At 35.3% G+C, this 27,713-nt stretch overlaps 1 protein-coding gene across 1 annotated transcript in view; it reads left to right on the top strand.

Annotated features, from left to right (window-relative positions):
- PIEZO2 (piezo type mechanosensitive ion channel component 2) overlaps window positions 1-27,713 on the top strand; it is a 457,095-nt gene that overhangs the window by 148,898 nt on the left and 280,484 nt on the right. Inside the window, exon 4 of the mRNA XM_081077986.1 lies at window positions 7,650-7,775. Within this exon, the coding sequence (XP_080934112.1) occupies window positions 7,650-7,775 (126 nt within the window). The remainder of the gene's footprint in view (window positions 1-7,649; window positions 7,776-27,713) is intronic.

Here is a 27,713-nt window from a genome sequence, read left to right as displayed (position 1 = left end):
TATCGTCTGTGACTGCTTTTGCACTATAATGGCAGAATTGGGTCCTTGCCTAAAATGTTTACTACCTGGCCCTTGGAAATAGAGGACATAGAATTTCCAATTCTGCTGAAAGCTTTGGCTTCTTCTAACCCATACATGCTCATGTACAAGTCTACTTTTACAAACATTGTTTCTGATCAATTTAAGTAAAAATGTTACTTCCAATTTCTTTCTAATTTTTACTATCTTTATGATGCACCTAGTATTTTCTCTGCTTCACAGTAGCATGTATTATCTCAAGGATACAATATATCCTTGTTCTATGCTGGAGACTAGGAAGTCTTTAACAACATGCCTCTCTCGTAGTTGTGAAATAATTGTTCGCTTCATGAGTAAATTAACAAATAAATGAATATAAGACCACACATCAAATGTCTTCTACAAATATATTTATGCCGCTCCACTGGAATTCCTAATAACATATGTCAAATTCTCTCAATCTACCTTCTATGTCTCCCAACTGCAACTCCCAACTTCTTTGTTAGTTTGTGTTGAGTTCTGGGTAAACTCCTCAGTACTGTCATCCAGTTCACTAAATTTACCTTTGTCTCTATCCAATCTAGGGTTTAGCTGATCTATTGATCTATTTTACTAATTAAATGACTATATTTTAAATTTCTAAAACAGATAGTTGCTCTGTTTAGTGTCATCTATTTTATTTCATTTCTGTCTAGTTAAAAAAAATAATTTGTTGTTCACCTTTCAGGATTTGATTTATCATTTTGAGGATCCCAGGCAACTTAGTTGTAATTCATTTTTAGTATGTTTCATAATTTTCATTGTACCTTTGGTGAATTCATGTCCCAATAGTATTTTCTAGCTTTGTGTTTCCTTATGTGTTGCTGAATTATTGTTTGTTTGCTCATATCAAACCAGAAATGTTTCTATCTCAGTCTCCTCTACTGTTCTCATTTCAGTGTTCTCTTTAGACAACCCCCCATGATTTTGTCTCTGTCTAGTGCTTTTGCAGTTGTTCCCACCTGGACCCACTGGACCCCAGTGGAGAATTAAGTCATATCTTAATGGTTCAGAGATCTGTCCTTCGATGATGTTGGGGATTTGGGTTTGCTCAATATGGCATATCTACATTCTCCCTCTTCCCTAAGCATACAGCTCCTTGTAAACCACAGATCATAAAGTTGCTCAAGAGCAGATTCTTTTCCAGCATTTTTGTAAAATCCGTGAAGCTTGGGTTTGTATCCTAAACCCGTTTTAATCAGTGTTCCTAATTATGGATCCTTATTTTCCCTGAGCGTGTAATTAAATGTTCACCAGGAAGCCAACTTTGATTTTCACTGCCTGCTTCAAGTCCAGCCTGTGGACAGATTTGCATTTCTCTTGGATTTCTGACCCTTAGAGATATTTATCTTATGCTGGCGCCTGGTATATCTTTCTGGTGATCTGCTTCATATTTTACCTATTATCTCTATGTGTCTAGAGCAAATAAGGTACCTCAAAATAAGAACTACATCATCGCCTGAAATTCCCAGGTCCTCGGTGTTTTTTGGATTTGGAACGTCCTGCTACTTATGCCCTCAGGCCAGTTTATTGCCCCATAGATATTTGGTAATGAGATACCCTCTAAGCTTGAGACCCTATGTTAGAGGCAGTCCCTACCTTCAAGATGCTTATGCTCTATCTGATCACAATAAATGTCTAGAACAAGAGAACCTAGTGGCTCTGTGGGGTGCCACCCAATCTCCCTCTATGAACATGGCACTTATTCCTCCAGGTTCCTGGAGTGTTGACTCATGACTGCTCACAGGAAAAAAAAAAAAAAAAAAAGGTCTTTAACTGTAGGAAGCTGCCTTGCCCAAGTATCACCCATCTCTGGGGACAGTTCACATCTAGTTTCTGGTTAATGATGGAGGTGGGTGGAGTACAAAGGCTCAGAACCCTTGCCTCAATTCTAGACATCTCTGAAGAGCTATTCTGGCTCCAAAGCTCCCCAAGGACGGACCCCCTGAGGGCTCCCCTACAAGTATATCCAAGCTCAGCTTCTCCCTTGGCTCAGGCCTGCCTCCATCACTCCCCTATCAGTGCTATGGCAGAGAGCTCTCTCTAATAATTTCCTGCACACCAGTCTCAATCTCAGAGTCTGTTTCCTGGTAACCCAACTGAGAACAGCAACTAACATTATAAAATATATATTCCCAAGTGTCAGATAGAGACAGTATGTAATATAAGAGTTATAAAGAGGTCTCTTTGTATGCAAGTGGTAAGGAGAGATGTAGAAGAAATGAGACCTGGTCACGAATCATCAGTTTTGAAGGAGGGATGGAGTGGATACTTGTAAGGCTGGCAGCTTCCTGTCCTCTTTCCCTGGCCTTTAGCTGTCATTCCCCTATATACCCAGAGCACTGTTTTTCTCACTGGCATGATTTTTCTCTCTGATTATAGTGTTCGCTTCACTGTGGGGAACCTTTTAGAAGAGATTACAACACTTTAAAAGTTATTAAATAATAACACATAAAGACAGGGTAATAAATGATAGGTCCAAATGGGAAGGGAAAAAAACCTGTTTTGGCTCCAATGATATGCCAGTAAAAATATTAGAAATAGAACATTGAGCTTTTGCAAGGGAGGATTAAGAGGTGGCGTGCAGTGGGGAATTCCAAGTTTCTCTTGGAGACATGAAGGGGAAGCTTTTAGTCCAATTTGTGAAGGTGGGAATAACTCTGGGGGGAAATGATCTTGTCATTCGTTCTCCCACTGGCTTTTGTAGTGTTCCCAGAAGCCTTTCTGTGATTCGTTCTTTTTGGCAAAAAAATGGACGCTGAGGAGTGCTGGAATGATGACCTCAATGAGACGTCAAATAGAGTAGTTGATGTGTATTTCTTCTCCCCGTTTATATTGGTTTGATACTAATGAAAAGCCTATTCTTGTAAGTCAGAATGGTTAGTGTTAGCAGCTTCATATACTCAACCTAAAAGCCTGACTGCTTAGTTTGCTCTGAAGTCTCAGTACACTCTTTCCAGCTAATAGGGGTCTATGTTTAACCTCATTATGAGTTGAAAAGAAGACCCTCATTTTTGTGTATCAACTTGCTTTTCATTTGTCCTATCCGGAGCTTAAAATTGTAGGAAATTCTTCAAATATAAATACTTGCTCTTCAAGGTACTTTTTTCTAAATGCCATGTATGTCATCTATATGGTACTTTTACTCGGTTTTTCTAATTAAGCTGTAGATAAATAATGAAAATACCTTTTGGGTAGGTGAAGAAGACTTTGAAGTAACATGTAAAACACTGGCTTTACGCAGAATTGGAGTTTGATTCACTTAACTTATCTATAAGCCAATATCAATGAAGTTTTTTGGTTTTTTTTTGTGTGTGTTTAATTTTTACCAAAAAGAAAATTACCAGAGTTTTTTTTATCAGAGTTCTCCTTTAAAAATTGCTGGGATTGTGGATTGGATTGCTTCTTAAGTGGAAAATTTCCAAATTAGGTTACAAATATTGATACAGTTATAAGAACTGTGGATCTTCCACATTTGTATGTCACATTTAAAATCACTTGACAGTTAGATAATTGGAAATGTTGGCTAAAGCAGTAGCCTCTGAATTACTTTCAAAAGTATAATAAATGAAGAGTTGGATTCATACCTGTGTTTAAAACCCAGTTCCTGAATGCAATCTATGAAGCAACAATAGTCTTTTTTTAAAACTCTATTTGAGGAAATACATTAAAACAAACAAAATCGATAAATAAAACCCTAGCTAAATTTATTGAATAAATTCTACTTTCTCTCCTTCTTTATTCCTTCTATTAATATTAATTTTTTTCTGCTTCAGTATTCTAATAATCATAGAAAAATAATGTATAAATGTACAGTTTGGTACCATATCATTCTGGCCATAAATTGCCTATTTCCTGCTAACTGGGTTACAAGTCATCTCGAAGTAAGCATATATGTTTTTTTTTTATCCTTTTTAATATATCCCACATGTTCTTATGTTTCTAATTATGAGTGATTATTTATTAAGTAACATATCTTTGGATAATTCATATTTCTTGAATAAGTAAGACTGAGTACTCAAAACACATGAGCTATAATAATACCCTCAATTATTTCTATAAACATAACATATTTCCCAAACCAGAAAAATAGAGATCATTTCTAGAAATGCCATGAATTAATTGAAGCATGGCTGTAATTAGGATATTTACGTGTGTGTGTGTGTGTATGTGTGTGTGTGTGTGTGTGTGTGTTAAACAAGCATCTTTTTATTCATTTCTGTTTTGTTGCTCTACTTCATGACTAAAGTTCCAAGTTTTCCTTTGGTACCATTTCTCCTTCAACCTAAAGAACATACTTTAGCATTTCTTTTAGAGTAGATCTCCTGGTTTCAAATACTCTTCATTTTCCTTCAACTGAGAATGTCTTTTTTGCCTGTATTGTTGAAGGAGATTACACAGGTTACAGAATTCCGGGCTTATAGCTATTTTCCTTCATAACTTTAAAGATGATTTTCCACTGTGTTCTGGACTTCATGGTTTGTGATAAAAATTATGTGGACATTCAAATAGTTGTCTCCTTGTATGTTTGTGACATTTTTCTCTTGCTGCTTTCAGGAGTTCCGTTATTATGTATTTGAGAGTGGTTTCTTAGAATTTATCCCATTTAGTGTTTATTAAGCTTATTGAATATGTAAATAATGTCTTCACTAAATTTGGTGAATCTTTACCTATTATCCCCAGTTTTTATCTGCACCAACCTTTTTCTTCTCTCCTTTGATAACTCTTGTGACAAGTGATTGATAGATCTTTTGATTCTCAAGTCCCTGAGATACTATTAATTTTTTTCAATCTTTTGCTGTCTGTTATTCATGCAGGATGATTTCTATTCATCTCTTCAAATTTACTGACTCATTCATTTGTCATCTGTATTCTACTGTTGAGCCCATCAGTGAATTTTTAATTTCAGATATTGTATTTTTTCAGTTTTAAAATTTTATATTTACGTATTTATTGTGCTTTCTGTTTCCCCACTGACAACTTTGATCTTTCCATTCATTTCAAGATTGTTTACCTTCACCTTAGGGAGTGTTGCTGTAATGCATGTTTTAAAATCATTTTCTAATAATTCGAACATTTGGATAATTTCAAGGTTAACCATAGTGTCTTTTCTCTTGAGAATTAGTCATATTTTCCTAGTCTTTATATGTCAAGTAATTTGGGATTGTATCCCTCCTCTTGTTGATATGCAGGCATTCTTTATTTATTCTAAATATTAATTTCTTGTACATCTTGGATGTCCCAACTAATCATTTGTCAATAACTTTTATTTATGGTGGAATTTGTTGAATCTTCAATTGTAATGCAAATTCATCTTTTTTTGTTTTTTTACCTTATAGTTTGTTTAGAAGGAAATCATCACAGCAAAGACACAAAGTTATTATCCCATATGTTCCTCTATTAACTTTAGGATTTTATCTTTCACATTTAGGTCTTTATGCATCTGGAGATCAACTTAGTGGCAAGGATCCGGCATTATTTCTTCTGTATTTGTTGAGCCAGTTTTTTATCTGTTAGGCTATTGTTTCCTCTTGATTTGTGGAGTCAACTTTGACATTTATCAAGTTCATATAAATATTTTTTTTTCTGAGCTCTATATATTGTATTCCATTTGACATTTTTTCCTCTCCATAGGAATCTAAGTTACTGTTTATTTGTTTTGTTTTAACTTATGGGTTTGTAGTATACCTTCATGTCTGGTAAGACACACCCACTTTTGGTCTTATTTCTCGAAATTTCAAAATTAACCTGGTGATTCAAAGGCTTTTATTCTTCCAAATACATTTTTAAAATAAGTTTGTTAGTTCCTCAAAAAATCTTTTCATGTGTATTTTGAAATTTTTGTTGAAAGCCTGAAAGTTTCTACTGATACTTTATTTGAATTTCTAGCCTAAATTTGGAAAAAAAATTACATTTTTATCATATTAAGTAATCTCGTTCATAAATATGGCAAATCTCTTTATTTATTCAGGTCTTCTGATTTGTTTTACTGTTGAGTTTTACAATTTTATTCATAAAGGTCTGGTATATTCTTTGTTAAAGTTAATTCTTAGATGCTTTTTTATCAGTCAGGGTTTAGCTTGTAGGAATTGGCTTGCACTATTGATTATGTAAGCTGGCTAAGGAAGTCCAAAATCTACAGTGTAGGCTACTGTCAGGAAGGGAAAATCATCATCAAGGGCAAGCTGAAATTCATGCGCACAAGTTAAAGCTGCTATCCACAGGTGGCAGAAATTCCTCCCCCACTGCCAACCCCTCTCGCCTCAGCCTGGTTTTCCGGCCTTCCAATTCACTGAATCAGGCCTGCTCAGCTTATCTAGGATAATATCCTCGCTTACACTCAATTGATTTTTGACTTTTTTCACATCTGTAAACTCATAGCCACATCCAGATTAGTATTTGATTAAATACCTGGAGACTGTAGTCTAACCGAATGATACATTAACAAAACGTTACAATACAGTTTGGGTTGCTAATTTAAGCTGTATCTTGTTTTTTACTGGATTATTATTAATTTAGAGGTGCTATACTGATTTCTGTAAGATGATGTGTCTGAATTATTTTCTTGTATTTGTTTTAATAGTTGGTTTGTGGATTCAGTTGATGCTCTATATTGATGATAACATCATCTGCAAATAATTGCATTTGATCATACGATCTGCAAATAATTCTACTTATTATAATCCTTTTTTTCTTATAACATTGGCCAGTACACCCAGTGATATCTTAAGTGGCAAAGATATCAAGTGTCTTTGATCATTCTCTGACATGAATGGGCTATGTCTAAAATTCCAACATAAACAGGATGTTTGACTTAGTTATGGTATAAATCCTTTATCATATTAAGGATACTTCCTCCTATTCCCAGTTTTCTGACTGTTCTTTTTTTATGAATGGATTTTAAATTTTGTAAAATACTTCTTCTGTATCCATTGAGAAAATTGTGATTTGGCCTACTAGTGTATGACTTACACTTATAGATTTGTTAATATTAAGCCACACTTGTTTTTCTGCAATAGGCCATAGCTTATTTTAATGTATTATATTTTTACTATGCTATTTCAGTTGGTTAGCAAATATTTTTTAAAATAATTTTTGTCTACGTTCATAAGTAAAATGGGCTTAAAATTTCCTTTTCTTCTCTAGGCTTACTTAATTTTGAAATTAATGTTACTCTATCCTCGTAAAATGTTTTAGGAAATTCCTTCTTTTTCTACTCTCTGGAGCTACTTTTATTAGATAGGGATTATCTGTTCCTTCAAAGTTGGCAGAACTCCCTTATAAAATTCCTAGGCCAGGGGATTTTTGTGGTTTAATTTTGTGGTAGCGTACTATGATAAATAGGAAGGCTTCTTTCTTTTACATTGAATTTTTAATCAATGTTAATTTATATAATTTTACAAAGAGAATATGATAGCTTTTAGCTTTAGATTAACAATTAAGAGAGTAATTGTTACATTTTATGTACTTTTCAGTGAGCCTACATTATTATACATTATATAGAAGCATATTCTATGTGGAACTGCACAAAGGTCAGAATGAGTGTTTTTCGTCTTAAGTTTTCTCACAATCTCTGTGCTTTTATCCCTTAGGACATACGGGACGGTTATTAAAGTCTCTGTGCTTTACCAGTCTTTCCTTCCTGTTGCTGCACATCATTTTTCACATCACCTTGGCTAGCCTTGAAGCCCAACACCGTATTGCACCTGGTTACAACTGTGAGTATTAATTTTTTTCATACTGTATATGTGCATAATAAAGCTCTATGTCATAATGCTCATAGAAATCTGTTCACTAATTGATTACATTATAAAATTCTTGGCAATCGAATATACTACACATACCTATAAAGAAACTTTGCCATGGAGAATTAGATCATGCGAACAACTTAATTAATGAATCTTCAACATATATTAGATATTAGGCCCCTATCTGTATGTAAGACATTATCATTGGGCATAAAAATAAATCGAGATTTACATACAGTCCCTAGAGCTTATAGTACAGCTAATGAGACAAGACATGTACTATTTCTAACATGACAAATAAGGATATAAAAGTTGAGCACCATTATACAACAGTGACCTTAATCAGATTCTAAAGCATAATGTAAGATTTCATGTGTCTTTACAGGAAAAATGTAATGACACATATAGTTTATTTTTCAAATGGGAGTTCTTTGTTTTTATTCAAAGGAAAATAATGTGTCTTATATACATTATATATTAAAGTTATAATGATAAAAATTGAACAGATATATACTTTAGGTAGTATCATCTTTCCAAAATTAACCTGCCACAAGATAAATTCTACTTCAGTTTTTGTAGGATGTGTGATTGTCATTTGAAAAAACAGAGGCATTTCAAGTATATTGAATACAATTCACATGTTTTAAGTTAAACCTCAAGAAACAGAAACCCTGTGATATTTGAAGTAGCCTATAATAACAATTTTAAATTGTCAGTTTTTCTTTGAAGAATCCATTTGTACATTTGAAATTTCCTGATCTTTCAGAAGTGCAATCACAAATTCTTTGAAGGAAACCTACACTTCCCTGTAAAATAAAAAGGGGCTCAGAATTCTCTATGGATCATAGAGTATTAACATAAAGGTACTGAGATATTCTTTAGTATAACCATATTCATAAATTATTCAATATCCCTCACTGGGTAATTTTAGAGAGCTAAACTTTACAGAGCTAATGTTAGTATTCGTTTTGGCCATTTTATTGAGTTCAGAGTTCCTAGGATAGTAATGCCTATCAAAATTATTTTTAATTTGAGATTTATGACTTAAGATCTGGTTATTGTTTTATAAATTGAGATGTAATTCATATACTATAAAATTAACCCATTTCAGGAATTTAATTCAGTGGTTTTTAGGTTGTGTAATCATTGTGACTATCTAATTCCAGAACAATTTCATCACTCCAAAAAGAAACCCTGTGTCCATGAACAGTTATACCCTGTTCCCTCTCTACCCATCCCTAGGCAACCACTAATTTACTTTCTGCCTCTATTAGACTTACCTATTCTGGACATTTCATAAATAGAATTATGCAATATGTGACCTTTTGTGTGTGGCTTCTTTCACTTAGCATGCTTTCGAGGTTCCTCCATTGTAGCGTCTAGCAGCATTTCATTTCTTTTCATGGCTGAATAGTATTCCATTATTAAGATGTGGTTTTAATGTTTGGTAGAAGTCACTTTATTATTAAAAACTTGATAAAATACAATGTTAAAATAATGGAATTTATGTTATAATGATAAGGAGTGTTCTATTTAGCCAGGTTCAGCTCTTTATGGACTTAATAGAAATGATATCAGCGATATTTTGAAGTGCTTCTCAAACAAAAATCCTTTGGATATTTCTTAATAAGGCATTTCCAGGACTGTAAGGGAGAATGTTTTAGACATAAGTGCTATTTCATGAATAAGGAGTTCATCACTGGAAGTATTTAATCATAAGTATATTACAACTCATCAGATTTTTAAAATTTGAGTTTATAAATATATATCTTGCCCATTTCTAAAATTAATTTTTGGTGCTAAGTGATATTGTAGAAAGGACTATACTGGAGGGTATCTGGATTAGGAACTGAAACTTATCCCTTCTTCTGACCCAAAGAGTCTAGGCATTTCTATTTTTATTCAAAATAGTGATTTTCCACAATTCTGCAAAGGTTAAAATAAAAATGTAATATGAAATGTTAAAACAATATTCCCTTTTCATATTTATAAATGTATTTACTCTATGTATAGACTCCCCTCTGAGGTATAGGCAAAGACAGACAGACAGAAACACATATAAAATTAACACATATAACGTTAAGTGTGCGCACACACTTAACTTTGTTCTTGCTTTGTCCCCTCCTTCCCAGGCAAGGATCCAAATTACCTACATACATTGGATGGGTCCTACATTAATATCATGAAGCAGTCTGTATTTCTCGGTGGTGAAGGTTGGAGGCCATCTCAGGTACAGTTAGAGCTGGCCTCTTGATATGATTTTCCTAAGCATTTTTTGCAACCTAATCTTAGAGTTACATCTGCTTCTCCTAACCTCACAGCCTAAATATTTGGGCTTCTAGATACCAAGATATTTCCATGTCACTCTCAGAGATATTTTGATTCACGCCCAATTACACTCTAGTGTTACTCTTCACTGCAATATAACTTGAACAGTTCCAAATCTAATGTATCGTCCTTCCTGTTTTATTTGACATCCTCATATACAAGCTCTTCTGTTCCACAAAGAGCCAAACTAAAAAAGTCACAATAGCAAACGTTATTTCTACCAAGTTAAATTCTAATTTGAAGTTTATTTCTACAAAAGTTAACATTATAATTTAAGATTTCAGTAGTTTTTATGATGTACCTGACAGAGAAGGGATGTGCTAAAGATTGAATTAGAAAAGGAATTTAAGCTCTTTACTTCCAGACATAGGAACCTTGAAAGTGAGTTTACAGAAATCATACATTTCTTCTAAAAAATGAGTGATGCATGCAACAGCATTGGCTCATTGAGTAAAGCAGATTTTTTTGGTTTAGTTTCATGTGCAGCATTTAAAAGTAATACATTCTTGAAAAGGGATAAAAGAGAAGGGCAAACAAACTTCAGAGGTTTGCGAACTAGTTTAGTCCAAGATTGACACAGACCAGGTTTTCAGCCTAGAGCATTTTTTAATGATCAAGTTATATAAAATCCTGAAAATACTGTTAGATTGGGTAATGGAAACACTGACTTTTAATTTAGAGTTGACTTCACCTCACTAATGTTATTGTTTCTCGAGCATTTGGAGTTTCGATTACACCATCAGAGTTGTAAACACAATCTTAGCTATTTTGATATCCCACATTGGAAGTTTAGCCTTTTTGGGCATCTGTCGATGTAAAGTAGCAACATTTCAAATAAAAAGAAAAAAAGTGTCTGGGCCAGCAGTGTTGTGCATTTTGAATACTTTCATCATGCTTAAAACATTGGTAAATTAAAGTGAAGTAACCCAGACAGGTCAGGTTTCCCAATCATATTCAAGTGGTATTTGAATTCAAGACCACCAAGTGCTCATTTATATGAGTTTAATTTTGTTCTCCTAACTCTCCTTCTCTCCATTTAAAACTCACATACCCTCACCCTTATTATGGCAAAAAAAAATCCCAGTATCCCTCAGGAATCTAAGACACATGTTTGGGGGACAACAGTAGCATTTATAAATATTAAGTCATTGAAAATTCTTGTTCCCCCAGAGCCCTGTGAATATTAACTGGCAGTAGTAAAGATTCTTTCAAACCAGCCTATTTAGTTTTTGACTAGCTGGCAGGTTTGTTAAAGGTGCCATTGTGCAAAACTGAAACTTAACACACCTCTCTCTCTCTCTCTCTCTCTCTCTCTCTCTCTCTCTCTCTCTCTCTCTCTCCCTCCCTCCCTCCCTCCTTCCCTCCCTCCCTCCCTCCCTCCCTCCCTCCCTCCCTCCCTCCCTCTCATTTCTAAAACGGTGCTCTTATAGATAAGTGAGGAAATCGATGGGGTGGGGGGACCAATGTAAATTTTCCTCAAACACGTGTTGCACTGCTTACTAAAATATTTTCATTCCATCAAAACTATGCTATTTAAATAAATGTAAACCCGGTTTCAATTATGTCATTACAGATTCCACAGAAGTAGTTTGTTTGACTCGCTGGTGGACGTATGTTAGTGAAATTTCAAGGCCGGCCTGGATTCTTGTGCTGTGCCAAAGCATGCTATTGATTGAAAGAAACTTCTGAGTTCAAAACTATAAAGGAACTGTTTCTAGTGATAATAGCTACTTGTAGACCTACTAACTGTAGGGCCCCAGGGATCATTATATTCCTTTTCCAGTTAATGGCTACTTTTTCGTAGTTACAGATTGGCTCCGGTATTCTTTAAGCGGGGAGCTCCATACACACTGCCCCATTCCATTTTTTAAACAAGACTTTAGGGTGGGTAGTGTTATGCAGATGGACAGCTGTGCACTGCCCACAGGCCTGAGGAAGTGCGTGGGAGTTGTGAGCTGGCCTAGGCACTGATCACCAGGCTGGGCACCCTCTTCCAGGCTGGATCCAACTGCAGACAGGGGGATCATGTTATTCCTACAAAGAGGAAGGTCTGCTGGCCAAGACTGGCTCCTGCAGGGCTGTGCCTTTTTATGAGCTCTCTTCTCGAAGGAGGTCTCTTTCTTCAGTCTGCATGTCACATTAAGGATGGAATGAGGTTAATGATGGATGAGGCGAGGATGAAGGTAGCATTGAGGATAATGAAGAAACAGGCTCTGAGAGAACAAGTGAGCTGCCTGAAGCCACCACACATCTGAGCATTGACTTTTCACTCTCTTTGCTCCTCTTTATGGAACTCTTTATTTATCATCTATTTAGGATTGTTAACTCCATTGCACTTCCTGGGACTTTGTATTAGTATCTTTTCAAAGGACTTAAGTAAGAGTTTCTGGTATTTAGTCCATGTTTTTCTCTTGTTTAGATACTTGTTCTTATATAAATTGAATATTTCTTTTGCTTCATTCAGTTGTAGCATTCATAGTTAAATTAGTTTTCCCCTGAGGGCCAAGATCCCTCATATCAGCTGCTTTCTTCCTCTTTGAGGGAGGGGCATCTAGAATTCCAATTTTTCTCTTTCTAAGAGTGCAGGGAACTCGGCCCAGAAGCTCATTGACCAAGAGGTTATTATAGACCTTAATAATACTTAATCATGATGCTCTGATGTCCTCAAAACATACGAAGCTCTCAATGCCAAGCCCCAATGTATGACACGTCATCGTGTGACAAGAAGACTAAGGGGGGTTCAGCATCCCATCCCAATGATTGTGGAGTAGATGCCCAAAGTGAGCCATTCTGATAGCTGCTCTGCTTTCAGGTACCAATGGCTTGTCTCTTGGCACACATAGACAGGAATTCATTTCATGCTTTTCTCAGCTTAATTGTGTTCATTGGAGATGGACCCCTAGATTTGCAGTCACGTGGTAGGTCTATCCTCATAAAAATAGTTGCATAGATTAAGGACATTCTTAATTTGTATTTTTCATATTTGACACAACTTTGTGGAGGAAAGAGTTAATATTTATGAAATGGGAGATAAAATATATAAAAGGAAATTAGCCCCATGCTTGCTTCAAGAGTCATTTTTTTTAAATCACAATCTGCTGCCTGCTTTCTTACAAAAGCTGGCTTTGAGGCTCTGTGAGGCAGCACTTGGGAGAGTCTCGATTCTTCTCATCTCTCTCTTTTTCTCCTCTGCGTTCCTAGCCTCCTGAAAGCAGTCATTGCCCCACAATACAAAGATTTAAAAACAACAACAACAACAAAATCCAAAACGTGGACCAATTTGTAATTCTTTTGGCCATCTGTTCCAGTCTGAGGACACAGTTCCAGTCTAATATTTCCTTAACTACAATAGTCTAAAAGCATCTGGATCACATACATACCTTCTGATCACATTTATAATAAGAGAAATTAGCCTTAAGTGCTATTTCCTTCAGTCCCCGGTAATTGAGGCAGACTGCTTTTTCCATCCACCAGCATACTTAGGCATGTGCCAACTACATTCTGCACTGCAGGCGAGGCTATTTTAGCCTAAGACTGGTTTATGATCAGTAGACTGTGGATGAAAAGCATTGCTGAAAGAGAACTCTGGTAACCTGATATTTGATAGAGTATACTTTTTTGGAATAACGGATGCATTCAGTTTATATTGGCAAAAGCTAGACCCAGGCAAGAAGGCAAATTAAGGGGGTGTGGCACCATGTGGAAGAGAAACCCCATCAGGATGAAAGTCTCTTAGGCGAGTGTCTTGTTGACATCTTACTTTTGCTTGGAGTGATATTTATATAGTGATACTCAGTTTATATAGTGACTTTCAAATAGAATATCTCATTTTATCGTGAGATGTTCTTCATGAGAATTGTTTATACTATCCAATATAGGAGTAACTTTAGGACCTTATGTGACTGGCAAGTTACTCATCTCTGTGTCTCAGTTCCTTGACTGTAAAATGAAGATAATGTCAGTGTGCCATCTCAAAGGTTTGTTGTGTTAATACAGACCATGCATTTAACAATGTCTGAGCCATAGCAAGTGTTCAATAAGAATAAGCTATTATTGTTGTTGTTGTTATTATTATTATTATTATTATTAGAGAAGTCATAGTTCTTGCTCAAGGTTACACACAGCTACAAGGTGGCAGAAATAACTCAGAATCAAATTCCATCTCCAACTTACACACAGTCACATGGTGACACTTGGAAATTATGATACAGTTTCTTATGTATTTCAGTTTCTTACTAATTGTTATTTTTGGGTTTATACCTGCTCTATGTTGTGTGGTTGCCACCCCGGATAACAGGGTGAAATGGTGCTGGTTGGAAGGTGGTGTCAATGAAGTGTATCTTTAGTTACTGTCTATTCTCCTTCAGTACTTTTTTCTTCTCTTCATCAACTTCCCCATTGGGAAATTTTACCCCATCTGTTCTGTGGCTACAGTGTTGGGTCTGGTCTGGATTTGTGAATGCATTTTGGTCCTCCCCTCATTCCCTCATCTACCCCAGAGCTTGCCATCCATCCCATGACCTCCATCACAGGGGCATATATAAGTATATTATTCACTGTTTATTACCCTTTCTGTAGTATAAAATTTTAGAAGAAAGAAACAAAGTGTGAAAATGTTAGGAAGAGAAGAAGTTAACATTTTTTGGTAAAGTAAACTAACACTTTACCCATATCATCGTACTTTAATCCTTACTATGTCTCTTGAAAATAGTAACTCTCACTGCTAACATGATTGATGGGGAAACGAGGACCAGAGACAGAACATTGTCTTTCTGTAGGTACCTCAATTGGTGTCAGAGCCAGAATTCAAATTGAGGTCTCCTAGCCTCCACAACCCATATTCTTTCCATTACATTATGCAGCCTCATAAGTTTGCTGGGAAAAACTTTGTGAAGAAATTGGACTTCGAGTAACTCGATTTTGAAGAATAGGTAAGATTAGGACATGCAAATGTTGTGTGATGTGCTGAGTGAGAGGATAATCAATCTGACTGCAGGTAAAGCATTCGTGGTTGGTAGTGACCCAGTGATTTGCTTGGTTAACATAGACCATCTCCACCCCTGAGTGAGTAATGGCACGCTACAGGAGTCCTGGCTGCATGCATGGAGGCACATCTGCCGCTGGAGTTGTGTCCTAGTCCTGCCCGATCATTTCCCCTGATCAGGCAGGGGAATCCTGCCGTTGGCTGTGTCAACTTGCTAGCAACCAAAGCCTTATGGTCTGTGAGTGGTTTTAATCTGTATTTTTAAAGCTCGAAAAAATTGGAGACATTTTTTCTGAAGGCATAAATCTATCAATAAGTTAATAGTGTGTGGGATGCCTTTTGGTATGTGGAAATCTATTTTCCTGAAATGTGAACCCCTGAAATCCTGGCTCCTGAGCACGTTTCCAAAACTACGCACATATGTGTGTACACTCTAATCCTTTTTTTAAACAACAGTGCTTCCAATATTTGAAGACAGTTGTAATGTCACAGCTAAGTCTTTTTCAGATACATCTTGAGTCCTTCCCCTCTATTATCAGCTGAGCTCATTAGTGTCTTAGGTAAATGATTAGGAAGAGAGCTTCAGTGTCTCATCAAGTGGGGTAGCTGTGGTTCCATTAATGCCAGGCATCACGGGGCTGTGACTTGCCTTTCTCGGGTAACTGTCCTTCTTCCCATCAGCTAAAATTGTTCCTGTCATGTATTGTATGTTTGTCATGTAGATGTTCTCTTACCTGAAATGTCAGATCTATTTCCTACTTCTAATTTTCTTAAAGCAGATGTGCCCCCATCTTTTTTGGGGATTTTGATTCTACCTATGTGTAGAGCCTCTTTTCTTACCCTATGTCTTCTTAATCTCATCCCTAAATGAAATAAAATGCTTGTAAGTTCCTGGCACAGACCCAGCTCTCCAGTAAGTCTCTTTCACTCTTGCTGTGCCTCACCATAGCTCACACCAGTTTCTTCTTATTTATTGTTGTTGTTTTTATATAACATTTTTTTGATTTGTAGTTTTGCTCTAAATCAGTAATGATAATAGCTTCAGTGTATAATTTCCCAGTACAGGCCAACTCTGCCTCATAGTTCTACAAGGTACTTGATATTTTACTCACTGCAGATAAAATAAGCAGCCACAGAAGAGTTAAGTTCTGATTAGATAAAAAGGTGAGAAATATAATAACATGCAACCTCACCAAGGAGGGTGTTGGCTTTCTGTGCCTGGTATGTAGGTCTGTGGGCTCATCTAAATGGGAGCAAGAGGTGCTGAGAAGGTCAAAGACAACTTCACTAGCTTGATTTCTCCCCGCTGCATGGTTGTCTTTTCTGTCTCCCACTCCTAAATCCTGTAATATTCTTATTTCCCACCCATACCTTTGCTTTTGTTATTCCTCTGGGAGAATATTCTTGTTCTTACCCATACTACCCATCTCTTCCTCCTTCACTAGACCATTTTTCAGTACTGACCACCTCCTCCAGGAGAACTGGAGGTGACTTTCAGTCAGGTGACTTTCAGCTCTAAGCATCTGTCATTGAACATTTCATGCTGAGTTATACTCACTAATTTTATATGTTTTCCTATTAGAATATGATCAGATTAAAGGTAGGAACTATCATGTTTTGTTTATTTATTTTTATAACCTGAGGACCTACCACAGTGGCCTATATATAATATACTACCCAATAATTGTTTGAAGAATGAATAAATGAATTAATAGCAGGAAAAAAATGTGACAACGATGAAATTGGATGACTCTCTTGTTTGTGATCAATTTTCAGTGGACTCCTTGCTACCTAGCTCCATGGAACTATAGTATCCTAGTGTCCTCTCTCTGCCAGAAATTCTCTCTCTCTGCACTCTAGATACCTACTGAAAATCTTACAGTAATAATTGTGGCCATTTACCCTCTTTTCAGTTCATGAGGGAATATGAGAATGACATTTTCACTTGATGGCTTTTATTTCTCTTTAAAAATTATATATCAAATAAGGAAATTTGGTATTGATTTCATTTGTGAAAGGAAACTGGGAATTCCATTTGTATTTGGGAAAATTAGGAGTGAAAATATAAAATACTTGAAACTTGAAGTAGCAGGCAAGGAAGAGAAGGGGAGTTGTGAAGAGTGGGTGTGTTTGGCAAGGCAGCCTCATTAATAATTAGGGAGGGGAAAAAAGCCTACAAATGAATAATAGTCATGCCATTCTTCTTGAGCTCATCTGCTTCCCACCCCTTGCCCACCAATCCTTGCTACAAGATAAATCACAGTGCAGGAAATTCACAATGATTTGGGATCAATTTTGTTTGCTTAAATAACAATTTCCCTAACCCCAGTTTCATGATGCAGCATTTCTAGTGTAAATTATTTACCCTAAAAGCACTAAGGCGAGTCTGTGTGGTATGGGAGTAAACTTAACCTCAAAATTATAGACAAAATAAAGCTTTATGTTTTCAGACTCACTGTATAATGGAAGGATATTTCAAGGGTATAATGGAGGCAGCAAAACTGGGCCACATATAGTCAAGGCATTTCAGAAACTATTAATTGTATGACACAAGTTCAGACTTACAAAACTGACGTATATTTTAGGGCTTAGGTATGTGAATTCATAAATGAAAACCATTTCTTCCTATAAACAGAGTTTTGCTTTAGAAAATACCTCTTGATTTTATGTATTAAAATATATGCAGGGATGTAGAAGATTGGCAAAGAACTTACTACTATAATTTATCTCTTATACTCATTTTCAGAGCTGTTTAAATATTTCCTGAGATTCCTATTGCAGGATATGGGTATATGTAGGATATTAATATTGAAGATATTACTATAAAATGTTATAATACATTTACAGATCTATGTTTTGCATATTGCTTTATCATTTAGTTTTCTAAAAAGCAAAGTATTTGTTTTGCCCACAGTGTGTCACATTGACAATTATGGTTTCAAATGCTTTTGTTTCATTACCTTGCGTTGTTATTTAGTATGAAATCTCCATTTTAAAAAATGGATGATCATTCTTAAAGAGCCTAAAACCATTGTTAAGAAGCAACACAGTGAATTAAGATTTGATGGCTGATTTCCAAAAATTCTCATGTGGTGGTTGCATGTTCCCTACTGCCAATGGATGATAATAAAAATCAAAGCACGCATGCCATATAAACTGCATTAATCTAATCAGGATAGAGCATGCACAGATTTCCTTCTTTTCAGTTTTGCACAGTCAGGAAGATAGTGTCATTGCAATCTCATGTTTATTTGTATAGGTACTCCTCAAAAATATCATTCTGTATTTATTTCCTTAATTGAGAACTTTGAAAGAATGTTATATTTAAATTATAATAATGATGATTATGCTATCTTGCATTTTTCATTTTGAAAATGGATTTTCATAAAGTAGATATTATAGCAACCACAAAGAAAATTAAATAATTCAAATTATTTAGAATCCCACAATTCTGTCACATATTAGCTTATTTGATAACTATTTATTAAGTGCCTGCTGTGTGTATTCATCATGTTAAGTACTTAGCCACCGGCAGACATCACAGTCCCTGCCCTCATACACTTTGTAGTCTACTGGTGGAAGGTGGAAGCTGACGAATAGATGAACAACAGTAATAGAGATTGATATAGTGCTATTATTGAGAATGTACAACGAATGGTGGAAATATACGTAACAGGTACATACTTCAGTCTGGGGTGGAAGGCTTCTAAGAGGAAGTGATGTTGAAGCAGGAACTTGAAGGAAGAGCACATGAGTCCTGACAATTAAGTTCATGAACTTGTTGCAACGATGTTGCTAACTTTTTATGATGTCAGAGGGATTATTCATTATGAATTTGTACCAACGGGACAAACAGTTGACCAAGTTTATTATTTGGAGGTGCTGAAAAGGCTACGTGAAAAAGTTAGGTGACCTAAACTTTCACCAACAATTCATGGCTCTTGCATCACGACAATGCCCCAGCTCACAGGGCACTGTCTGTGAGGGAGTTTTTAGCCAGGAAACAACACCGTCCCTACTCACCTGATCTGGTCTCCAGTGACTTCTTTCTTTACCTGAAGACAAAGGAAATATTGAAAGGAAGACATTTTGATGACATTCAGGACATCCAGGGTAATAAGACAGCTCTGATGGCCATTCCAGAAAAAGAGTTCCAAAATTGCTTTGAAGGGTGGACTAGGTACTGGCCTCAGTGCATAGCTTCCCAAGGGGAGTACTTGGAAGGGGACTGTAGTGATGTTCAGCAATGAGGTATGTAGCACTTTTTTTAGGATGAGTTCGTGAACTAAATTGTCTGACCTCATATGTAATCTTGTCTAAGAGAATGGGAAGACCGTTCCCCACTAAAGGCAAAGGAAGTATAAAGACTCAGAAGCAAACGATATCACAGCACAGTTGAAGAATTTGGAAGAAAGACAGTGTGGCTGGGGTTCAGAATGTGAGGTTGGGAGTGACCAAAGTGGACACAAAGACTTAAGTAGTAGGCAAAGCACAAAGGGATGTATACACCTATGGGTTCTAACCTGGTTGAATAATAAAAACACCTGTAGGGTTGCTTTGTAAAATACCCATGCCTGGGCTTTATTCCAAATCAATTGAAGCTGAGTCTCTGGGATGCGGCCTGGGCACTAGTATTTTATGAAAGCTATCCTGATGATTTAATCTGTAGTCAATATTGAAGGCTTCTCATGCAGACTATGTTAAGGACTCTGAGTTTTTCTGAAGGGCAATAGAGATGCTTTGCTCTTAAGCAAGGGGGAGAGATGTTAAGATTTGTGCTTTAGAAAAATGCACACTGTATGTGTGAAGAATGGATTGAAAATGGGCAAGACTTGAAGCAGGAAATGAAGTTGTGTGCTGTAGCAGTAATCCATGAGAAAACAATGGCAGTGGTGATGGAAGAGAAAAGTGAAGACAGTGGAGGGGTATTATGCAGGAGGAATCAATGATGTGATGAATGACTGGCTTAGGAGTGGGGTGTTTGCTAGGTTTCTGGCTTGGGGAGCTGGAGGAGGACAGTGTGTTTTATTAAAACAGGAGATAATGAATGCCAGTGGGAAGGTTTGGGTAGAATTCCAGATGTCAATGAGAGACCTTTGCACATCACACTTCACATGCTACATACAATTTTTTATTTACATTCTGTAATTGTTAGTTCATCTATGTATTTATCCATTCAGCAAACGTTTATTGGTAACCTGTTATGCACCAGACATTGTTTTAGATTTGGAATATTAGTGAACAAATCAAGGATCCCTGCCCTCTTGGACCTTATATGTACTTAAATTTGTGTCACTATGACTGGTAATCAAACTTGGGTCATCTGGATGAAAGCTACAACTCTTTATTGCTATGTGTTATATTTTCACATTTCTATATAATCTTTATAAACAGTTCATTTCTGCATAATTGTCCCTATGTTTTTTTTTTTTGCGATTTTATATTGTTTTAAGCATTTATACATGACAATCTGTTGTTTATTACTTTAGGATAAATTTCTAGGAGTATATTTATTATGCTAAAGAATTTGAGTATTATTTTCCCTCTTCTTATACTGTACCATATTGCTCATCAATGCGCTTATACCTGTTGGAACATGACCTGTAAAAAGAAATAAATGATGGATGGATGGATAGGTAGGTAGATAGATAGATAGATAGATAGATAGATAGATTTTTAAAATGTATCATAGGCTTCAAAGTCTTGGGGCCCCAAGAGGCCTCAGAAAAATCTTCACTCACAGCTTCATTCTGATATACAAGTGGCCAATGAGCACATAAAAATTGCTCAACACCGTTAGTAATTAGGATCATACAAATCAAAACTGCAGTGAGATACTACCTCATACCCACCAAAATGGCTATAATTAAAAAGACAGACAATAACAAGTATTGGTGAGTATACGGAGAAATTGGACTACTCATACACTAATAGTGGAAATGTAAAATGATGAAGCCTTTATGGAGCACAGTTTTGTGGTTCTTCACAATATTAAACACAGAATTACCATATGATCCAGTAATTCTACTCCTAGGTGTATGCTCAAAAGTATTGAAAACAGGTGTTCAAATACTTACAAATGTTCACAGGAGAATTATTCACAACAGCCAAAAGGTGGAAACAACTCAAATATCCATCAAAGTAGGAATGGATAAACAAAATGTGGTATACCATATATATATATATATATATATATATATATATATATACACATATATATATACACACACATATATACACATATACATATATACATATACACACATACATACACATACATATATATGTATATACACACATGCATACACGTATGAGTATATATACATACATATATGTATACATACATATATGTATGTATATACATATATGTGTATATATTAGGTCGATGCACAAGTAATTGCAGTTTAAAAGGTTAATAATTGCAAACACGGCAATTACTTTTGCACCAACATATATATATATATATATTATTCAGCCAGAAAAGGGAATGAAGTTGATTTGGGCTACAACGTGGTTTAACCTTGAAAACATGATGCTACAAACAGAAGCCTGATACAAAAGTTCCAATATTATATGATTCCATTTATGTAAAGTATTCAGAATAAGCAAATCCAAAGAGATAAAAAGCAGATTTGTGGTTGCCAGAGGTTGTGAGGAAGAAACAATGGGGATTGACTATCTAATGAGTATCTAATATGTTCTTCTTGGGTGATAAAAATGTTTTGGAACTAGAAGAGGTGGTGGTTGTATCACATTGTGACTATAGTAAGTGCTACTGAATGGTTAATTTACCAATGGTTAATTATATGGTATACGAATTTCATTTCAACAAAGGAAAAAAGAATTTAAAAAGTATACCATATTTACTGAAGTGTCATCAGCATTTGAATAAAGCATTTTTATAACTTTAGTAGATTTTAAATAATCAATGCTTTTTCTATAAATAGATGTTGGTGAAAGCAAACATTTTCATTATGTTTACTATTTATATTTATTTTTGTGGAAGACATGCTCATATAACTGCTCATATTATTCTTTTTAAATATATTTTACAAGGTTAATTTTTAAATTTGACTTTTATTAATTTTTATTGCACTGAAGTTTTTCATGTTTATTATTAAAATCCATCATTTCTAATTTTTCTTACCGCTTCAGTGCTGTGAATTTACATATATTGTACTCTTTTTTGTTGTATTTTTATAATTTAATATATATGCAACTCTTTAATTCATCTGGAGTTTATTTTACTTAGAAACTTTGGATTGTGGTTTTCTCTCCCAGATGGCTACTGTTTTCCTATCACCATCATTAAATAATCCTTCCTTTGATAGGTGAGTTTACTCATGCACAAGGCACTCTTCTCTGAAGTCTGGCAGACAGTTGGCTTCTTAGGTACCTTGTGTAGTCTGTTTCTTTAATACATCGATTTCTCCTGTTCTTTCTCCTTCATTCTGTCACCTTTTCTCTTTCCTTTTATTGTGAAACTTGAGGTTTAATTTGGAGAAGATTTTGGATAAGTCTGAAAAAAATGCAAGTAGAAAATATAGATCTTAGAGGACTTCAAAACGCAGATGACAATAGCCTAAATTGGCGTCATTTTCATTTCAGAGTAAGGCATATAACTATGTATATGTCTCAATACAAAACCATAAAATAGACAAATAGCTTCTGGTAAAGGTAATATTATACCACATATTTTCAGACTCAGCTTACCTTTAATTTCTATGGGTTTTTAATCTGTCGTTTTTCCATGAATTACGTCAGTACAAATCTATTTGTGCTATTGGGATAAACAGAAGATAAATGTAGAAAATAAATTAAATTTTTATATAATTGCTATATAGTGTAAACAATTAACATGGAAAACCATCTTTGATTTTTTTCTAGATATTATGCATCTGGTCAAGATCTTGACTTTAAATTTGATATGTATTTGGTGAAATTCTTTGATTAGACTCTAGGCAGAGATACAGGAATATTGCTTTTAGTCCACAAATGCTACTATTTTAAGGGCTGTCCAATTATCTCACAGTACACTGCTTCTTTCTAAGAATATTTTTATTTAATCTTGATTAAAGGAATTTATGAGTATATTTATAGCTCCAGAGCCAATTCTAATATTTGGCAGTTCCTATAGTGGTACAGGTATATGCATTTCATGATAGAATGGAGCTTTCCTGGTTGTTAACAACAAATAGTATCAGTTAATACCATTTCCCCAAAAATAAGACCTACCCCGAAAACAATCCCCAGTTAAGATCATCAGTCAGACCGATGCATTTAGTACGTTATGACGATGTTCCAGAAGAAGATGACATGACTGTATTTGAACAAATGTAGATTGTTGTACATGAAAAAATACGCTCTCATGCACCTTTTGGAGCAAAAAGTAATATGAGACCCGGTCTTATTTTTGGGGAAACATGGTAGCTTGGCAAAATAATCCCTTATATTACTAACATGTAGTCATATAATGTGATCACTAGAAAAAGCCCTTCCATTTAAAGAGGTTCAATGGCAGACATATGTTAGGGGTGGAATTACAAGTCCAAAATTGAGATGATATTGTATCTCGGGGTGGAATTTCAAGTCCAAAATTGAGATGATATTGTATCTCAGGGTGGCTACTGAAAGTGTGTCTATGGAGAAAGGAAAGGGAGAAGAAGGATGGGAAATGTAGCACAGTTGTATGAAACAGGAGAGTCTAGTTCTAGAACAAAATAAAATGAGGTCGCCTGAACTGATGGAAAGGTTGCAGAGAAACCATCATAACTGCAGAAACTGGATGGAAATTAACCATGAATCACAAACAGAGGAACAAGGAGTGAATCTTCTGTGCAGCTTCTCGACTCCTAGTCTTGACATTTCTTCACTCACATGAGTACTGTGAGAAAATTGAAAATGCATACAAAGAAAATGCTATGGGGAACAGGAGGGCAGTGAGCCCCAAAGAAAAGCTGTGAGCAAGCAGAGGGGAGATACAGAGGGAAGAGGGGGAGAAGGGCAAATATTGAGTATTTTACCTGCTGCAAAGATCTTGGGATGTGATTCTTTCACAGTCCTTTTGAGGTTCCTTAGTTAAACAGAGCATCTAGAAGGAATTCTAAGTCATAATTTGGGAGATAAGCCCATAATATAAAGAGTTTCTTATCTTAGTTATTATAGTCTTCAGTATTAGTTACTTGGACTAAAACAAACAAACAAACAAACAAACAAATAAACAAATAAAATGTGTGGATGTTGTAAAAATCAGGGTGTTTCTGGATGGCTTTTCCCATAGCCTAAGGAGTGCAGCAGTTCACCTGCATTTATACACATCCTCCAGGGAAAGCCAACACTCACCATGTTGATGTTTGGTTGTGAGGGGTTTTCATTAATGGATCTCTAGGGAAAGTCCTTGTGTCTATTTATTTGTTATTTGATTAAATTTATTTCCTCCCAGAAATAACAGCCATCTAGCCATACTGACTTTTACATTTAAGGTTGGATATGTGTGGCCGTATATCTCTCATGAAAAAAATCCTCTACTGAATTCAAATTCACTCCATGGCACTAATCAGGCAATATAAGTGAAGAGTGCAAAACTGCCTGTATTCATTGTGAACTCAAGAAGCTAACTGGAAGCAGCATTCTAAATGGGAATATCCTGGGAATGATATTATATACATGCTGACTCTTTTAGAAATGTCTGTACCACAGAATAATGGGCTCTTCTGCAAAATGGAATGTGATTATCCAGCAGTTCTTTTCAGCAGTTCAGAGATAAGCAGAAGACATAGTACCATGTTTCCCCGAAAGTAAGACCTAGCTGGACAACCAACTCTAATGCGTCTTTTGGAGCAGAAATTAATATAAGACCCCGTCTTATTTATATTATATTATATTATATTATATTAATTATATTAAAATTATGTTATATTATATTAATTATATTATATTAATTATATTACATTATATTATGTTATGTTATATTATATTATATTATTATATTATATTATATAGACCGGGTCTTTAAGATAAATAACATAATATAAAATAAAATAATATAATATGAATAAGACCGGGTCTTATATTAATTTTTGCTCCAAAAGATGCATAAGAGCTGATTGGCTGGCTAGGTCTAATTTTGGGGGAAACACGGTAGTTATGTGACTTTCCCGAGGTCTCTGAGAGGGCGGATTGTAAAGACTGCACTAGGACATCTAGTCAATACTCACCTAATAATAGTTTTTTTTGTTTTTTTTAAATTGAGAACATAATTTTAAAACTAGGGTTAGGGGACTTTTTCTAGTCTAGGTTATCAACAAAGGAAGATCAAATGAACACACAGTTAATTCATAAAAGCCAATCCAGTAAAAATAGATGCTCACCATAAAGTTAGAAAATTCATTTTTTGTAGCCACAGCAGTATAATTGCTACTACTCTATTGCTTCTTGAAGTGACCTCAAATGTTAGATATAATGCATCTATAAAAGAATTTCTTAGGGCTGGAAATGGAACTCTTTATTTGTAAATACTGTTTTGGTTTTGAATGAAGATAAGCAATAGTATTAAAAATAATAGATTTTAGACTGGAGTCTGTTGTAGAGTCCGGCCATAAGTGTTTCTTGAAAAAATCTTACAAACTGAACGTATAAAAAGCTTTGCTTCTTTATTTTTAAAAAAATGTATTGGGGTGACAATTATTAGTAAAATTACATAGATTTCAGGCGTACAATTCTGTATTACATCATCTATAAATACCATTGTGTGTTCACCACCCAGAGTCAGTTCTCCTTCCATCACCATCTATTTGATAACCTTTACTCTCATCTCCCTACCCCCACCCCCCTTACCCTCTGGTAACCAGTAAACTATTGTCTGTGTCTATGAGTTTTTGTTTGTCATTTGTTTGTCTTCTTCTTTTGTTGTTTTTGGTTTATATACCACATATCAGTGAAATCATAGGGTTCTCTGCTTTTTCTCTCTGACTTATTTCGCTTAGCAAAATAATCACAAGATCCATCCATGTTATCACAAATGTTCCTATATCACAAGATCCATCCATGTTATCACAAATGTTCCTATATCATCTTTTCTTACCACTGAATAATATTCCATTGTGTATACATACCACACTTCTTTATTTATTCATCTATCAAAGGACATTTTGGTTGTTTCCATGTCTTGGCCACCGTAAACAAAGCTGCAATGAACATTGGAGCACATGTGTCTTTATGTATAAATGTTTTCAGATTTTTTGGGTAGATACCCAGGAGAGGGATTGCTGGGTCATATGGTAATTCTATTTGCAATTTTTTTGAGGAATCTCCACTGCCTTCCATTATGGCTGCACCAGTCTGCATTCCCACCAATGAGTGTATGAGGGTTCCTTTTTCTCCACATTTTCTCCAACACTTGTTACTATTTGTCTTGTTGATGAAAGCCATTCTGACAGGGGTGAGGTGATATCTCATTGTGGTTTTTATTTGCATTTCTCTGATGATTAGTGATGTTGAGCATTTTTTCATATGTCTATTTGCCATTTGTATGTCCTCTTTGGAGAAATCTCTCTTCAGGTCCTCTGCCCATTTTTCAATCGCGTTGTTTGTTTTTTTGTTGTTGAGTTTCGTGAGTTCCTTATATATTTTGGATATTAGCCCCTTATTGGAGGCACTGTTTGCAAAAACCTTCTCCCATTCAGTCGTTTGCCTCTTTATTTTGTTGATGGTTCCTTTTGCTGTGCAGAAGCTTTTAAGTTTCATATAGTTCATTCGTTTATTTTAGCTTTTACTGCCATTGACTCTGGAGTCAAACTCATAAAATGCTCTTTGAACCCAAGGTCTATAAGTTTAGTACCTATGTTTTTTTCTATGCAGTTTATTGTGTCAGGTCTTATGCTTAAGTCTTTGATCCATTTTGAATTAAATTTGGTACATGGTGACAGATAGCAGTCCAGTTTCATTCTTTTGCACGTGGCTATCCAATTTTCCTAGCATCATTTTATGAAGAGGCTGTCTTTCCTCCATTGTATGTTTTTAGCTTCTTTGTCAAAAATTATCTGTCCATATTTATGTGGTTTTATTTCTGGGTTCTCAATTTTATTCCATTGGTCTATGTGTCTATATTTCTGCCAATACCATGCTGTTTTGATTATTGTAGCCCTGTAGCACAAGCTAAAGTCAGGGAGTGCGATACCTCCAGTATTGTTCTTTTTTCTTAAGATTGCTTTGGCTATTCGGGGTCTTTTGTGGTTCCAAACAAATCTGATGATTTTTTGGCCTATTTCTTTAAAAAATGGCATTGGGATTGTAATGGGGATTGCATTAAATCTGTATATCGCTTTGGGTAATATGGCCATTTTAACTATGTTGATGCTTGCAATCTATGAGCACGGAATGTCTTTCCATTTCTTTGTGTCTTCTTCAATTTCTTTCAAAAATATCTTACAGTTTTCAGCATATAAATCCTTCACATCCTTGGTTAAGTTTATTCCTAGGTATTTTATTCTTTTTCCTGCAATTGCAAAAGGAATTGTTTTTTGTATTTCTTTTTCTGAGATTTCACTGTTAGTATATGGGAATGCAATGGACTTTTCTACGTTGATTTTGTAGCC

The sequence above is a fragment of the Rhinolophus hipposideros genome (assembly GCF_964194185.1).
Source record: "Rhinolophus hipposideros genome assembly, chromosome: 17".
In the NCBI taxonomy this organism is placed as follows: domain Eukaryota; kingdom Metazoa; phylum Chordata; class Mammalia; order Chiroptera; family Rhinolophidae; genus Rhinolophus; species Rhinolophus hipposideros.
This window is presented reverse-complemented; position numbering and strand designations above follow the sequence as displayed.